Here is a 17,632-nt window from a genome sequence, read left to right on the forward strand (position 1 = left end):
GTTAAATTAGTGTTTAATTCAGGATCAGTGGGTTGTCAGTTACGTTAGGTAGTAGTTTATAGGAGGCCCCGACTTCAAAAGGTTATTAAAAATTAAGAGATCGTGTATAATTAGTTAGGTATTTAAAATAATTCATCGTATAGTAATTAAAATCAGTATTTATTTTATAATTGGGTGATTAGTTTAATTGATTTTTGTACTGGAATTGTAAAATAAATTTCATTTCCAGGTGTGGGTAGGAAATAGTATGTAAGTGTAATCGGTTATTTTTTGCTTTTTAGTTCCTTTGTGTTTTTTGAAGGCGGTTTTTTTTTATTTAAAAGTGATTTTTAATAATTGATTAGTTATGCAGTTTAAAGTAAGTTATGAAATATTTCTATAAATTTATGTTTCTGAATTTTTTTAAGTATTTAACCAGTCCGACCCTGCATATAATATATCACGAAATCACTGTGAAAATATTCTAATCGCATTCATTAATTTAATAGGACTCTAGCTCAGCCTAAATATAAACAAGCAACAGGAAATCTTAAAACAGAAGGCCCAAAAAGCTAAGTCCGCGCAGAAGCGCAGTTGAAATGGCAAATTTGTGATAAATTTTCTTTTCTGCGCTCATTCTCTCTGTCAACTGCTGTCTATGATTTGTCAAATCAAAAACAATTTTTGCTATGCATTATCGTAATTTGCGAAAGAGTATATAACTTCAAAAAAGTTTTGTTAATCCTTTGTTTTTAAGAGAGCCATGGCGGGCCCCTTCCGCCTCCCAAAATAAGAGAAAAAAAGGGGGAAAGAAGAAAAAACGGGGAAAAGAAAAGAAAAAGGGAGGAAGGATAAAAACTACTCACTAGAAAACAATTAACCCTATTTTGAGTGCCACAACAGGAAATACTAAAAGAGTAAATTTTACTTAATCTTTACGTTTTCTCTTTTTCAAAGCCCCCCCCCCCTTCTTTTTCTTTCTTCCTTCCTTTTGGTTTTTTTTTTTTTTTTTTTTTTTTTTTTTTGCGTCAGTGTCGCCGGGACCCCTCAAGACCCGGACCCATAGTTTCCGACTAGGCTAACATGGCCTCTCGTCGGGCCTGGTCCTGAGTCACTCTCTTGTTACCATTCCCCCTCTTAAGGTCAATCCAAAAAGGACATTGGGGAAAAAACGATCAAAAAAAGTAAAAGTATTGCTGTATGTATCAGAGGAAAGAGACAAACATAGTAAAGGGGAAAAAATAAAAAATTGCCTCTTACACCACCGAGAGAAACGTTGTTCAAAGTACAAAAGGGAGTCCCATACCTGAAATAGTTTAGCAGGCCCGCGCCAAGCCTGATCGGCGCCGTCGTGCAAATGTCTTTTGAGCACCTTTATGCAGTGGCGTTCGGCGAAAATATAGTTAACACCCGGAAACAGGTTTTTTAGACAAATATGAAGTGGGGAAAAAAAAACGTTTAGCATTTAATTTATTTAAAAAAAAAAACATTGTGTAAAAATGTGTCTTAAATTTTGGATTACAGTGTATGTTTTTACTTCATATCTCGAAGTTATTTCGAATTCAAGTAGCTCCTTTGATATGCTAATGTGTTTTGGTTGTAGAAAATATTTTAAATGTCAAAGTTAGCGCCGCTCTAAATATCTCTCTAATCTCTAATTGATGAATAGTTAGTCACTTTTATGCCTGTTAAAATATGACAACAGGGTACTACTCATTATATTTCTAACTTGAAGTATAGAGGGTATTCCACTCTAAAATTTGAAACTGAAATTCTTTCCAGTAAAACCAATATTTCTAAAATATGGAATCATTAAGAAGGCATTGAATATAATAAATAAAACAAATTCATTATACATAGCTCTTTCAATGCGCAAACAATTAAAGAAAAAAGAGAGAGGGGGGAATCTAGTAATTATGGTTAACTCGCTACTTTTTGGAACAAAAAAGTTAACCAAAATTGATGCCCACAATATATGAATATGACGCACAAATAAATATATGCGAATGGGCTCACAGTATTTTTTCCATTTATGATAACATTGTTCGAATTAATACGAACAATAGTTTGAAATCAAAAAAAAAAAAAAAAAAAAACATACGTATTTCACAAATTACAATACAACATAACTTCAAAAACCAAAAATAGGGAATGAATTTCTTGCCTCTCATATGCTCACTCAGACTTGTGTACTATAGACATACCGAAATAGCATTCACGGCTCCACATTAGGAAGAAAACTGCTAATGTACACAATAATTAGCATCATGTGTTTTCACTGTAAAAGATTGCGCTTTTGAATAGCATATTTAGACACAACAAGGCATTAATTTTTCTTTTTGGATGGGCAGCGAGCGGATTGAATGTTTTAGTGAGCAGTGTAATTTCACCGCCACAATTGGATATAATCAGGGCCTGGTAAACACACGGTCCGGCAGGTCATTTGGACCTAAGCACCACAATTTTAGGGATACCAAAAATAGGGTAAATTTCTCCCCCCCCCCCTTTTTTTGGAAGCTTCTACTTGAAAAATGTGGAGATTTTATTGTAAGAGGGGCTCCACATTTTGCCAGGACCTGGGAATCATTTTGGCTTGATCAGGCTCTGAATTTAATGAAAAAAATCATTTTTATTTTTTCGGTAAGAGAGATTCTCCCCATTTTTGGAGCGTTTTTGATTGGTAGAGCTCGGCGCCTTTTTGACTCTGGCGCCGTCGTGCGTCGCACGACCTCGCACATAGGGATGGCGCGGCCCTGCAGCTTAGGGCCCATTTAGTCTAAATCCGGTCCTGCCCACACTATCCGGAGCATGCGGATTGTCTTTGGTCTCAGTTAGTCCGGATAAACGAGGTTGTACTGTAGTGGTACTGTACAGCTCAAAACAGCCACTTTTTGAGTTTGGTAACTCATAGAGTACGATGTGCATTTTATTTATACAAAAGCTGTAAGCGACACATACACTCAAAACATTTTATTAAATAACATGAGAAAACATTGGGCCAGTGCTGAAAGGAAGGAAGCAACATTAACACATATGGCAAAGATTTTCACAAAAAGCAATTGGAGACTGTAACGGAAGCAAGCTTCATTTTTCTTTGGCTTCTTGCTTGGATGGTAAATTATTGTTGAAAGTGATTCTTCCCTTGAACGTGTTCATAGATTTAATAAATCCAGTCAATTCATAAAATCTGACTCCAATGTAGTGAGGAACGAGCCTGAAACAACAGAGATAGTTTATTCATAACAAAGAAAAATAATTTGTTTAAGCAGAATATGCTTAATTCTTACCGGGAAACTATTCGATAGTGTAATAATGAAAAAATCTTAATAAGTAGAACTCGAAAGAGCATAGTAAAACCTGTATTGGGGCTCTCAAACTATTTGCTCTCGTCTCCCCGTCATCGAAATATAAGGTCTTAAAGTCTGCCAAAATTTTACGAAAAGTCGCAAAGTTGAGCAAGTTTCGGTGTAAAATGGGAAGGCATCTTTTTCACGCTTTACAGTCGGATTTCTTGCCATATGCAGACGGTGATGTCGCTTGGTGCCTTTCATTTCTCGCCAAGTTTTTCAATTGGCGATGATTCATTCTTAAAATCGATTAAATTTCTTTGGAATTGCTGCTATTGCAGATAGTCGACTCTAGTTTAGGTAGTGAACCTATAGTTGGGGCAAACCTAAAGTGGCAGAATCGTAATATTGTTATAGCGTCGTAAGTGGTAGCGTCGTGATTAGGATCGTAGCCTTCATTCACAATGCTGCCAAGTTAGGCCCATCTATAGTTCGCATCGAGTATTGTTCGATGGGGCATCTATAGTTGCCCCATCTAAAGTTCAGCTTTTAAACAGCGCACAGCAGTGGATTTTTGTTTCTTGACCAGGTAAAATGTCACGGAAACAACTGAGTTTTAAAAATACTTTCCTCCAACAATGGGGTCGTTTTCAAAATTTTAAAAGTGTTTTTTTTTCTGAAGGGGGATATGATCATTTTCTGATAAATTTGTTTACGGTTAATATTTAAAAAAAAAATACTTAATCGGAGCGCTTTCATTGTTTACGGCTTCTGCCGATGTCATCACAAAGGATGAAATGACATTCAGTGTTGCCATTCACAGTGCAAAATATTTAATTCGCATCTTTACTCACGTGTATTGGCAACGATATGGTTCATAGCAAGCGTAGAGCGCAATTTGCTGCTTGATTATCATAACGTGGAAACTTAGTAGAAAGATGCGGCAAAGAGCATCATTTGTGACGTCATCAAGACCACGCCTTGTTTAAAAAATTGGGCATTAAAAAAATTAATTTAAAAAAAACTGTTGGGAAAATGAAAGTATTTTCTGGGTCCATGTTATTTGCTTTTCTCATTCTATTCATTTCAATAACTAAAAGAAATATTTTTGACTGAAGGAAACCATCCCATTATCTTCCTTGAAACTTTTGCTTTAGGATTCCTGAGCGTTGCCGCATGGCACGGGAGAAGTGGTTTATTCTCATGCCGGGGACAGAGACTGTTTGCAATTGGCGATTTGCGAGTGCCCCCCAAGACCACCACGACCATAGGGGCCCCAAAAGGTATTCAAAAATGAGCATAATCAATGTTTTACATAGTTCTGTGGCAGCAAAGTGGCCGAGTCTGGCTGGGGGAAAGATAGCAATCCTAACTACTGGACCACACGGGCAAAATACACAGCACCAATGTTAATGTTAAATGATCCTTGCAAAATTTAACATGTTACAGAGAATAAAATGTACACCAATAGCCTTGGGTCAAGCGTACCGCTCTTCTGCGCTTGTTCCAACCAAGCGGCAGGGGAACGTTTCTTCTCATCAAGATGGACACAAGGGATTCTACAGTCAATTAATGAATGACCTAGGCCATTAATGAACGATCTTTGACAACAACAAATTGCCTCCTCCAGACTTTGGGGGCGTTGATTTACAAAATTCCCTGTGTATGTTATAGGTGTGTCAAATAGAGTCGCAAGATTTCAATGCTATTAATATAAGTAATTGCAATTATATTTTAATTTGATGTTCTTTAGTTATAAACATACTATAAACATACCTAAATGCTTATGCAAGTTTTAATTTTTAAAATATAAATTTCGAAAAATCCTCGATTACTGCTAACATAAAAATATACTGTATTTTCCATAGCTAAAATATAAATTAAAAAAATATATATCCAGATCCGAACAATGTAGAAATCTATACTTTAAGTTAATTTTCTTCTATTTCAGTACATAGTCCTTTATTATCATCAAATTCTTGCGATTCACAAGATTTAGAAACCGAAAGGGGTATCTATCCTAACCTGTTGAAATTTTGTTTTCTACAGCTGGTCTACCAAAATGCAAAAAAGCTTGACAACTATTGATATCTGCTCGCCTTTCATCACTGTTAGACAAATACCATATTGGGGATAAAGATGTTGTTCATTTATTTACAGCCTATGTAGATGCAGTAAAATTAAATCCAAATGACCTAGTGATCAATCGTACATTCCTTAAGAGAGCAAAAGAAAATCTTCGAGAGTTGAAATTAAATTTCATGAATTTAAATTTAGATTTTGTAGTTATTCACTGGGACACAAAGCTACATCCAGATGTAACTGGAAAAAGAACGCCGACAGGATTACAGTGATAGCTTCCGGTCCTAATATTGAACAGCTACTCGGAATTCCTTAGATATTTCTTCAGTTGTATATGATATCTTAGATGATAGCTCTTTATTGCTAAATGTTCTAGCTGTAGTGTTTGATACAATGACTTGCAATACCAACCGTAAAATTGTGCATGCATTTTTTTAGAGCAAAAACTGAACGGTGATATATTGCATTTGGATTGCCATCATCATGCACTTGAAATCGTACTGCAGAGTGTGTCCTTAAAGAAGTTCTTGCCTTTCTTAGTTCTAGATCAGATATTCAATTATTTAGGCGCTTCAAAATTTTGTGGAAAAATCTCCATCATTCAGAACTTATAACATTTCAATCAAGTACACATACCACTTAAATTCTAAAAGACGAAGTGGATGACATATTATTGTTCGTAAAAAGCGGAATTGAGAAAGATTACAGAGAATTCTCATAACTTATAATAATATTTCCTGGTGAATTTCCTCCTATAGGGATATTTTTTGGCAACTTGGAGCTTATCCCTGAGCCACATGGGTGGCAAAAGGAATTTTTGTTTGAAAATTTTTATATTAAGGAAACAATTTAAATTGACCTTACATGAAAAGAAAGCCCTTCAATGCTTTCTTACAAAGCTGTTTTACAATTAAATGCTGCATGAATATATGGTCTTTCGCAGTAACCCAATCGAGGCTCCTTTGAATAATATAATATATCTGAAAAACTAGCAGCGTACAAAATGACGACAAACATGCAGCAGAAGCAGTGATTGGAAAATTCATAAATCAATTATGGTATTTAGGGGATAAACTAGTAGCTTTGTCCGTATTGAATGAAGGAATTAACTTTGAAGATAGGAAAAGACTAGTCCAAAAAGTGCTTGTGATAAGGAAGACGTGTGTGATGACTGTTTAACAAATTTCAGATAACAGTAGATGATTTTGAATACTTTCTTAGTAAAGATCTTCCTCTTTATAAAATCAATTACGAGTCAATAAAATTGTTTGATAAGTTGCAAATACTAAAAGATTTTTTCCTATATGATCCTAATTCACGGCAAAATGTTTAAGCTATTTAAAGGGAAGAGATATTGCTAAAATACTGAAAATTGTGAATGATACAACTGAAAGAGGAGACCAATTAATCGAAGAATTTCACAACTAATTTACCAAATATGAGTCACAAAGCCATTTATTTATTTTACAGACCGTCCAAGACTATCGGGAAAAAAAAATACACACTATCGAAATACATTGAGAAAAGCGTACGATTAAGGAAAGTTTCTAAAGCATTATTTCATTCTTATTCAACGTAAAATCTTTAGATGATATAAAGTAATTAAAAAAGTTAATTTTAGTGCTACCTCACTGTAAAAATATTTTGCAAACCTAGTAGAAACGATGTACTGGGGCTGAAGTGAAAACTCGGAAGGTTTGTGGGAAAATTATCAAAAGTGTTTAAGTTCAACGGCCTAGGGGCACGTGTTATTATTGACCGATCGAGTTCAAATTTTGCACACGTTACTTTTTGTTATAGTGACACAAAACTAGAGGGCGTCACATGTTGAATTCCGAAATTTTTTTTCCCATAAAAATAAGGACCACCCTAATATATATATATATATATATATATATATATATATATATATATATATATATATATATATATATATATATATATATATATATATATATATATATATATATATATATATATATATATATATATATATATATATATATATATATATATATATATATATATTTAATTATAAAGACTATGTTAAGTCCGCCGACGAACCGTGGAAGCTCAGTCCTGCAAATTTCGAAAGAAGAACTGGGATGGAGGAGGCTCGCTTTCCGAAATTTGTGCATTTTAACTTGTCGGTGCACCAGTTTTTAATAAGAACAGAATGTTTGCCTCTCTACACGTTTTCTTCTCCTAATCTCGGTCGCACCACTTTATTGTTTTTCCTTGAACGAAGAGGAAAGTGACATAACTGCAGTTACATGACAGGTTGAAGAAGGGGTAACCCACAAAAAGAGCGAAGTAAAAACGAGAGAGAGATCAGTTAGCTATTAGCTATCAGAAGAGATAAGTTTAAACAATGTTTCCGAGACTGAAACGTTGATTGGACAAATGTAACTATTAAGCGTTGCTGAAACAGCTTTGACAGTGATAAGGTTGTTTTCAGAAAAAAAAAAAGAAAACCACTACCTTTTTTTACATTTAAAAAATATATCTATTATCACAGTGGAACTTTGATCTATCTCGTCCGTTTCATTCGTTATCCCGCTTCTTACGTCAATTTCTGATGGTCCGTAAAAATTGGTACATTGTTAATGGTATAATATTCCAGATTTTTTGCATAAACCTTTTAAACAAATCACACCGCCCCCTCCCCCTCCTCTCATCACATCCCAAATTTTTTAATATCCGTTTCCAATGATAGCAATGAAGACAAGGAAAACTTAATAGAGGATGTCACCAAATCTGATCCAGGCATTTAAAGCATAAAATCTATAAAACAATTTTTATTTGAGAATGTCAAACAAGAAGCAAATTTACAAAAGAATTGTTTGTATGGATTGTGCTATAAATGAAATTGTATCAAGGAACAGAAAAAAAAATCACACATTTCTTCTTAGTTTATTGGGTAACTTTCAAACTTTAAACAGTATGCTGTGACTTTATACCCAGCCTCCGAATTTACGTTTTCCCGCTTGGTAGCTTTATATCACTAGTCTGACAGAAGTAAAATCGGGGTCCAGTGTTTCTTTCAGAGCGTGGGGTACTAGCTCTTACGTAAGAAGTGTGAGTTATGAAAGAAGAAGACTAAAATGTTGGGGGAAAATTTAAAAAAAAAATGTAGGAAAGGCAACTGATCAGACAGACACCCGAAAGTTTAAAAACTTGCTAAAGCCAAGCAAAACTTTTCGCAATCAGCTATACTGCTCAAAAATCAGGTAAACTAATCCGAGCGTAAAACTGTGCGGAAAGTAATTGAATCTTATCTCCCAATTTGTCAGGTTTTTTGGGAATTACAGCTGATCAGAGTAAACCGTGAACAACTCTTCAAATTCCGAGGAGTCTGATGGAGTAAAAGATTAGTTGCCTTTCTTCCATTTCGTACAATTTATTTCAAACAATTATCATTGTTAGCTTCTAGGTGCTTCAATTTATCCACGATATAGCTAATGCTCTTTAGTTAAAACATTAAAATTTTGTTTTCAACTGTATTCTGGCTCTGATAAGTTAACTTCCGATCCGCTGAGGCAGAAATAATTCCATCAGCTACGATAGGGATGGGGAGAGCCGGCTTGACTTGCGAAACGCTGTTTGGCTCTGTGCCAACATAAAAATTTCTCCTCTTTCTAATAGAGATGAGACGGGCTCAGCTCGGGCCCGACAGCCTGAGCCAGGAGCGGGCTCGGGCTCTAGAACCGAAAATAGGTTTCGGGCTTGGGCTCAAGCACAGATATTCAATCGCCAATCTCCATACAAATTCAAAGCAAATAAACGTTTTCCTACTGTGAGAAAATGAAAGGAACATTTAAATCAGTTCAATCAATGTCAAATTTACCCCCACCCCCTCCCAAAATAAATAAATAAATAAATAAATAAACGCTTATTTATAGCGGTTTTCGGGATTACTATTGCAATATGTCATACAGTAATGTATTTGAAGTCGAGCATTTTAAAAAAATTTAGAAACTTCTAAAATGAAGAACATTTGACGTAACATTTTTCATTAATAGAGAGATCATGTCAGAGTGTAGAAAGTTTAGTTTTTGATACAAGAAAGTTTCCTTCGGGCTCGGAGTTTGGTCCGAGACAATATCACTCGGGCTCTCAAAAATGAGCCCGAACTCATCTCTACTTTCTACCCAAAAGAGCTCATCCAAGGTGTGTGTATCTAATTATGAGATTCACATTAAATAAAAGCAACTGACAAACTATGTTTCGATCACGGTCTTTGTTTGGGGCGATTTCTTGCAATGATTCTATCATTGTCACTGACATTAATTCTTGGTTTTCATATACTCACCCTTTCAATAGAAACATGAAATAGAATGATCTTGGAAGGAATAGAAATTCTTCATCTTCTAAAACCGCATTCACAATTTGTTGAGCAGCATAATCTGGAGTTAGAGCAGTGTGCATACTAAAAAAAGAAAATTGTGATTGGAATGCATTCACAAACAACGTGGTATTGCCAAATTAGTAATTTACTTGTAACTGAGATCAAACATGGCAACAAATACCATGGTTACAGTGCAGTCGTAAACTGTTGTCAACTATGAAATCCTTTGTTTCCAATGGTTCTTGTTATATTATCAATGTACCCGTATCTATTCCTTAGCCCGGCTCTTTTATCTCTATCTCTATATATTGAAAATAGGTACAGCAGAGGTCTTCAATGTAGGTCAGGGTTGGCTGGGTCGGACCCAATGGGGTTTTTTTGAAAAAACCCATTTAAAAAAACCCATTATTTAGCCCACTTTTGGGTTTTTTAAATTTTTTGGGAAGTTTTTAAAAAAATTAATTTAAATACTTTCACAATTTAAACTTCTTTTTCATTTCTTCTTCACCACAGACATTGGACATAAAAAATGAATTTTTTGAAACAGTGTTTCTCAACTCTTAACAGCATTAAAAAAATGTTTCGAAGATTTTAAATAAATATATTTAACTTTTTTCTTTAACTGATAAATAAATGGACTCAAATTATTTTGACTAAGTCCTGTCACGTCTGATTTTCCCAATATTTGCAGATTGTACAGAGGATACTATTCTAGCTAAAAGGCTTTCATGTGAATTATTTCCTGCAAACAAACACTTCGCAAATCTCGAATAAACACAAGGTATATTTTTTAGAAATTAACAGGTTTTTCAAACGGTCGGGCAGAAAACAGAATAGGATGTACAGTATTTTCATTATCTTACGAAAAAGTTTAATATTTCTTAGTTTGTACACAGAAATAGAAAAACTGGCAACATAAAATTGAAAGAAATATCTTGATTAAGCTGGAATTCAGTAAAAAGGGAGTAAAAACTACTTGAGGTTCTACAGTAGTTTTGCATAACAAAATAAAATACAGGAAAGTAAAATGCAAAAAAAAAAGTAGTAGCAATTAAAAACGAACAATAGATTTTCTCACTCGAGAAGTAACTTTGCATTAACTGTTGGTAATCATGAAAACTAAAAAATCTGAAACTTCACCATTCTTGGGTTTTGTCGTCTTTTATACTTTTCTTCAGAAAACGCTGAATTTTAACTAGTTTTCCAGTTTTTTTACCCCAAGACAATTTTTGCGCTTTGTCCATATACTTACACTACAATATGCTACAAGTACCCCACATTTTCCCTAAAAAAAAGACAAAAAAAAGAAAAAAAACCCACATTTCTTTTAAAAAATCCAGCTTTAGTTGGGTTTTTTTTGGGTTTTATTTAAAAAAACCCAAAAAACCCTGGGTCCATGGGCTTTTTTAAAAAAACCCGGGTTTTTGCCAACCCTGATGTAGGTTCATATTATAGTCCTTTGCTTGTTATAGCTTATTTGGAGTGACCTTTAGTAACACTTAATATTTTTAATTCTTATCACCAGTGTGCTTTAGTAATTCCTTTTAGCAGTATGCTGAAAAAAAGCATTGTCAACTTTTATGCAATATAACCGAAAGGCAACTTGGAATAGAAAACTTCCCGGTGTGATAAATATCAGAATAACTAGTTAATACTAAAGTTTTCATCAAAACTGTAAACCGTTATGTAAACATATTCATATTTTTTAAGGATATTTTTGGTTTAATTATAAAACATCGACACAGAAAAAACATTGAAGGCAAAACATCGATGTTATAAAAAAATATCGACCTTAAACATCGGTGGTAAAAGCATCGATGGCTTAAAAAAAAACGTCGATGTTTCGAAAATATCGCCAGCGATGTCGCACGAATTACGTAACTAGTGCAAGGTTAAGTGGATTTCCCTGCATTGACACTGCGCTGGCAACGAAACGACTTTTACAGAGTGGTAGGGGTGAGTGAAGTACCTTGGGACACTGCTAATTTCTAAGAATCTATTTTTAGCAGCCCTGTTTTTGTAATCTCCAGTAGTAACTTTCACAACTAAATGGGGACATATTAACAATCAGCAACAAAAAAAGTTAAATTGATGATTTTGTAGAGAAAAAAATTTCATGACTCCAAAGACAATATTTTCTTCATTTGCATTTCATTTTCTGCCTTTGTATTTGTAAAACTAATCAACCGAATTTTATTTTATTACAAAAGAGAAGTATTTTAGATATTTTGGTTATGAGAAAATAGTAATAGTGCATCTAGTTTGACTACCATTTTGGTTTTTCGTAAACCACGTGGGGATTTACCTTGGGACAGTCAAACATATTGTACCTTAGGACACGTCCTAAGGTGCAACATATGCATAGTCGTTAATAATTAAAATATGTTTAGGAAAATAGAAAAATTTTCTAAACTGCTGTAGTGTTTAAAACACATTGAATGTTACATAGTAATTCATTATTTATGATTCGTTATTGATTAATCATAATTTAATTATTTAATTCATTACCAATGGGGGGGGGGGGGTCAAAATTGAATCAAGTATATTGCTGTTTCCTGAATCAAGCAGGGTTCCCACGGTGTAACGGGACGTGTCCCGAGATACAATAGAATGTTGTTCCTTGGGATAGCTTGGAACGTTTACTTTAAATGGCTGGCAATATTTTATTTTCAAACTGTTTGAATTGAAGAAAAAAAAAGGGGGAAAGTATATTGGGGTAATTTAATGTGACTTTTAAATCTTAAATTTGATTTAAATAATTCACGTTATGGAAAGTGTCCCAAGGTACAACACTCTCCTCTACTCTGAGATGCTCACAAGCAGTAGCGTGCACCCTCTCCCCTCTGCTGGAAATAATATATAAGCATATAGGTTGCCTGATATAGTGGTACCCCCATTTCTGAAGCTCTGTGCACGCTCCTGCAGGTAACGTCGAAGAAATGGAAATTAGGTCAGGACTGTCCTTTCTACTGGAGACCCCATCGCACCTACAGTCCTGAAATTAGGAACAAAATTACTTTAGATCCCGGAGATTTGCTCCTCAGAGCTCTTTCTTTTTTAAATAAATTCGGCTTTATTTTAAATTAATTTTTAAGCTAAAATTTCACATGAATTGCGTGATATAAGAGCGAACGAATTCCGCACTTCTAAACATTCTATGTCATTCGAAAGGACTTTTTTTTTTCACACAAGATAAAGTCCGTTCCAATTTAATCAATTTACTAGAACAACAGATATAGTGGTTTCTAATTTAGCAAAAATTTTAGCCTTGACTCAATACAAGCATGGATCTGAAGACAAAATATTACTGGAAATGGGAAATCACGAATTTGAAAACGACTTATTAAACGCGCAAAACGGCCGTTTTGCTATGATCAGGAGCGCCTTAGCACCTACCAGTGGCGGATCTAGAACTCGAACAAGGGGGGGGGGGGGCTAACCTCGGTCCAAGTGAGGAGTCACCGCTTTAGAGTAGGGGGTCTTTATCGTCGCTTTCGCGTATATTCTCAATCTCGGTAAGGGAGGGGGGCATCGCTCTTTGAGGGACGTACATCCTTGTTTAAACAGTATGAAATTTTCTCTACAAGGGGTCCCTCTTCCGAAAAATGCAGGACTTTAAATACGGTTTTTCACTTGAAATAAACTTATATAGTATACTGAAGAATATAAATAATTTCGCGAACATATTAAAGATCTGAAAACACTATATGCACCTCAGTTGGATATAAAGCTGTACATTACCGTCCCATGGCCAGAGCTAAGACGGAATTGCAAGCAAACACCGAAAATGTCAGTTACAGCATCCAGAGATTGCAGCTGGATTCTAGCTTTATGCTCATGAGTCTGGAGTAGCTAAAACCATGCTTAGGCAAAACCCTCTTATAAAGCTGAGTAGATTATCACATTGGTAGATAGAAATACATTTGCATAATAGAAAGAGGTGTGCAAACATGGCATGGCTCCCTATCGAAAAAATAATCAGCAGAAATACAATCAAAAATACAAAGTAAAAAATAAAATACAATCTCGAGAAATATTCGAAAATAGTTTACTAAAAATGCAATTTTAATTAATATTTGATGACATTGGGGGGAAGCGAGAGCTCACCCAACAATATTTTCCGAAATTTGAGGCATAAAAACAGTTTTATAGTCTCTCTTTGTAAAAGTATTGCAGTATTTTAAATTTCCGAAAATTCGGTTTTATCCAGTGCAAGTTCTGACCTCATTGGGAGGGCGGGGGGGGGGGGGAGGCTATAGCCCTGTTAGCCAGAGAACGAAGTAAAATATATAACTGTGTGAATTTGAAACTGAAAAACTTCAGATTAAAAAACCTTGATAGCATCAGGACGAAGCTATTTCTTCCAAGCCTTCTCATGCTATTGTAAATCGCATTGCAATCTGGTGTACGTTTTGATCGAATGGGAGAAGGAGTTACAGTTTTTTTTAGCCCCCCTCCCCCTTCAACTCACCATTACTACGCCACACTGTATTTTTTAAATTTAAATATAATGCATATTTAAATTAGAAAAAGCATTGAAGTATTTGAAATCTTTGAAATTTCGGTTTTGCTTAGAGTTATTTCTAACTTCATGGTGGGAGGGGGGTTATAGCCCCCTTAACCTGGGGATGAAGTTAAATATATGTGGCTGATTTAGTTTAAAAGTTATAACTTTCAGATTTAAAAAAAAAAAAAAAAAAAAAAAACGATTGCAGAATTTCCATTTCATTGTCGATTATATTTTAATCTGTTTTGAGTTTCGACTAAATGGGAGAATGGGGGGGGGGCTACAGTCTCCTAGCCCCCCTTTTCTATTATGCCACTATATATAGCAGTTATATTTAAAGATAATACATATTGAAATTCGCAATTGTATTGCAGTATTAAAAGTCTCTGAAATTTCGATTTTATCTAGTGTAAGTTCGGACCTCAAGGGGCGGGGGCTATAGTCCACTTAGCGCCCTTCTTGGATCCGCCACCGGCACCTACGGTTGTGAAATTTGATACAAGTTAATATGGAACGACTCCAGGGGGAGGGGCCTACTTCAAAGCATTTTTCTTTTTCTTTTTTTTAAATGCACTAGCAATTTTCTCAAAATTTACCTCTAGTAAACTCTCAGAAATCTCTTGAAAACACTGAAACTTGTAAGTTTCTGTCATTAAAAAGTTTTTGAGAGAAAAGTATATAAAAATTAGCAATTTAACAATATGCGTATACAGGACACCAACGCCCCTTAAAAACACTAAACCTTTTATAAGCATTCCGCGGTTTTCAATATATGGATTGAAAAAAAATAATAAAATAAAAAAATACTGAAGCAGGGACGCGGAATTGGAGAGAAAATAACCGATTCCAACTTCTGAAATTTAAATCTTTTGACTCCACACAGCTCCTTTACTCAAAAATCAATCCGGCTTCACGAATCCGACTCCTCGGCAGTCATGAAAGAGCTGACGACTTGGAGGAAAAATGAGCGACTCCGACTCCTTTACCCGGTCCGACTCCGAAATATTATTTTCATAACGTTTTATTGGGCAACCATGAAAGAAAGTTTAAGAAAATTCATACATTGTATGAGGATGCGTATTTATAATCAAACTTCAGATTATGGTTTCACAAAGAATATAAACAGGGAAAACTATTTTTTGAGCTATCACGATTGCTAATTGCTTTCATTTGGCCTTCCTTGATGTCCAGTTCCTTATTCAACTCCACCGTCCTCTGCAGGCACAGCTCCGGCGCGACTCCTCTGGTCCTGAGCACTGTCCCCCTGTAGCCGCTGCTCCTGGTCGGTGGTGTCCATGTCCTAGACGCACGCACGCTCATACCCACTCACACACATACACGCACGCGCCTTTGCACACGTACACACACGCCAACGTGCATACACACAGGTTTACGCACACACACACAAGCCTACACATACACAACTTTACACACGTAACCGCCCAAGAGAAGAAACAGGAACCGTTTCTAGAAACAAGAGAGTGGGGTAGTAACCAATGAGTAGGGTCCTGTCGCAACTCGTGATTGCGAAAAAAATAATTTGAATTCAAAATTTCAGAATTCAAATTAATTTTGAAAATTCGAAAAGTTTTTTTTTCTAAAATTTCTTTTTTCAGAAAGCTAGTAAATTTTAGTTTTATACGCTTTCATTATAAATCATATCTTCTATTGCTCAAGATCTTCTAGATTATCTGTCTCCAGTCGCCAACGGGCGACCTTTTCATTGAAAATGGCTACCAAAATATCAAGTCTTTGTCACGCAAAGTGGTGACCATGTGTTATTTTTTATTTGTTAAAAATCCTATCGCTTATCATGCTACGACCACAAGATTCCAATCTTCAGAGCATCAGTCGACACCACCTTGGCAACTTAACTCAAAGTAATCTCCCTTAGGTTTATTTATTTTTTGCACTGAATATATATTTTTTAAAGAGCTAGCTAAAATCAAAAGTGTCTACCATTTACTGTAACTCTGTAGCCAATGGCTACTATTCAAAATTCCTAATCTAGAACTTTATCTATTACTGAAATCTAAACACAATGCTTGCGCTTATTGTCACCAAGCATTTGCGCGGAACTTATAAACAAAACAGCATTCTACATGACATTGTTGCAATCACTCTAAATGCGCGACCCAAGGATTTATTGACTGAAGTATTAACGACATGGTTATTTTCCAAGAGATGCCAACTAGAGTTTTTTACTCAATGAATAGTATTTCATGGAAACGAGCATAATAGAATCTGTTAACATGAATAACAACCTTTTGTTTAAGCATTTATTTCGGGCGATATCAAGATTTCTAGAAATACCAGGAACTTCTCCAGACAACGCATGGAATAATTCATAATTTTTGATTTTTCTCTTATGACTTCCAATTTCCTTGATAAATATAACCTTTTTTAATGCCCAGCTTTTTCACGGCACCCTTTATTCATCTTCATATAGTTTAAATGCAGCATTCATAAATGGCTTATTTGCAATAAAAACGAAAAATATTCCAAATAATACTTGTTGTGATCTAAAAGTAATACTTTTTTTTTTAAATAACAAAATGTCATCTCAATAAAAATTTCGTACTTTTGTACTAACAGGTCGCATAGGGTGGTTCAAAAATACACGTAAAAAAAAGTTCTCCTAGATAAGGGGACACCCCTCAGTATTTTTAGACCTGTGGATAGCAATATACTGGAAGAATTTTAGCTCCCTATTTCAACTGAAAGAGGGTGCTCCACCCCCTCTCCAAACTTCAATAGTATAGGGAGGAGGGTTAAAAAAAAATACATCGAACGGAAAAAACAATGCTACATGTTATAATATACGTTAAAAATATGCATATTCATTGCAATAAAATAATTATTTACAAAAAAAAAAGAAGAAAAAAAAAAGAGCTAACAGCTGGGGGAATTAAATATCACTTTGTGGCATTTTCTACGATCTGGCTAATGTTAAATTAAGGGGTCATTGAGCACCGTCTTAATATTTGAGTAAGAAGCTAAAACTTTTACATCATAATACTATTAGTAATTGCAAAAAAAAAGGGGGGGGGGGGTTCCTGAACTCTAGCTGAAAAAAAAAGTATTTTTGAACCCTAAGGGTTCTAAAGTTTTTTTAGAACACTAAGGTCTCAGGCCATATATTGGTAATAATTTAGTTTATAGACCGCAAATCCTTTTTGTTTTCTCTATAATATTTTGAATCGGTTATTTTAAATGCCTATTTCGGATTTTAAACAGAGCGCGGAACCCTTGGTTGATCTCCATGGAAACCTGGAGTTATGGGAAGCACAATAAAAATTTAAGAAAGGCTGTCCTATGATAAGGACTAGGAGAAAAAAAATACTACAAGTTTGGATTTATAAAATTGCTACTCGTAATTCAGATTTTAAGCGTAGTTGTGGGATAGTGATTCTCAACCTGATGTAAACA

At 34.9% G+C, this 17,632-nt stretch overlaps 1 protein-coding gene across 1 annotated transcript in view; it reads right to left on the reverse strand.

Moving 5' to 3' along the window:
* Positions 1-2,934: 2,934 nt before the first annotated feature.
* Positions 2,935-17,632, reverse strand: part of LOC129232577 (short-chain dehydrogenase/reductase family 16C member 6-like) — a 35,612-nt gene continuing 20,914 nt past the window's right edge. The window contains 2 exon segments of the mRNA XM_054866710.1: positions 2,935-3,193; positions 9,661-9,777. Coding sequence (XP_054722685.1) covers positions 3,064-3,193; positions 9,661-9,777 — 247 coding nt within the window. The 3' untranslated portion in view covers positions 2,935-3,063.

This window comes from Uloborus diversus, unplaced genomic scaffold (assembly GCF_026930045.1).
Source record: "Uloborus diversus isolate 005 unplaced genomic scaffold, Udiv.v.3.1 scaffold_1293, whole genome shotgun sequence".
NCBI lineage: Eukaryota > Metazoa > Arthropoda > Arachnida > Araneae > Uloboridae > Uloborus > Uloborus diversus.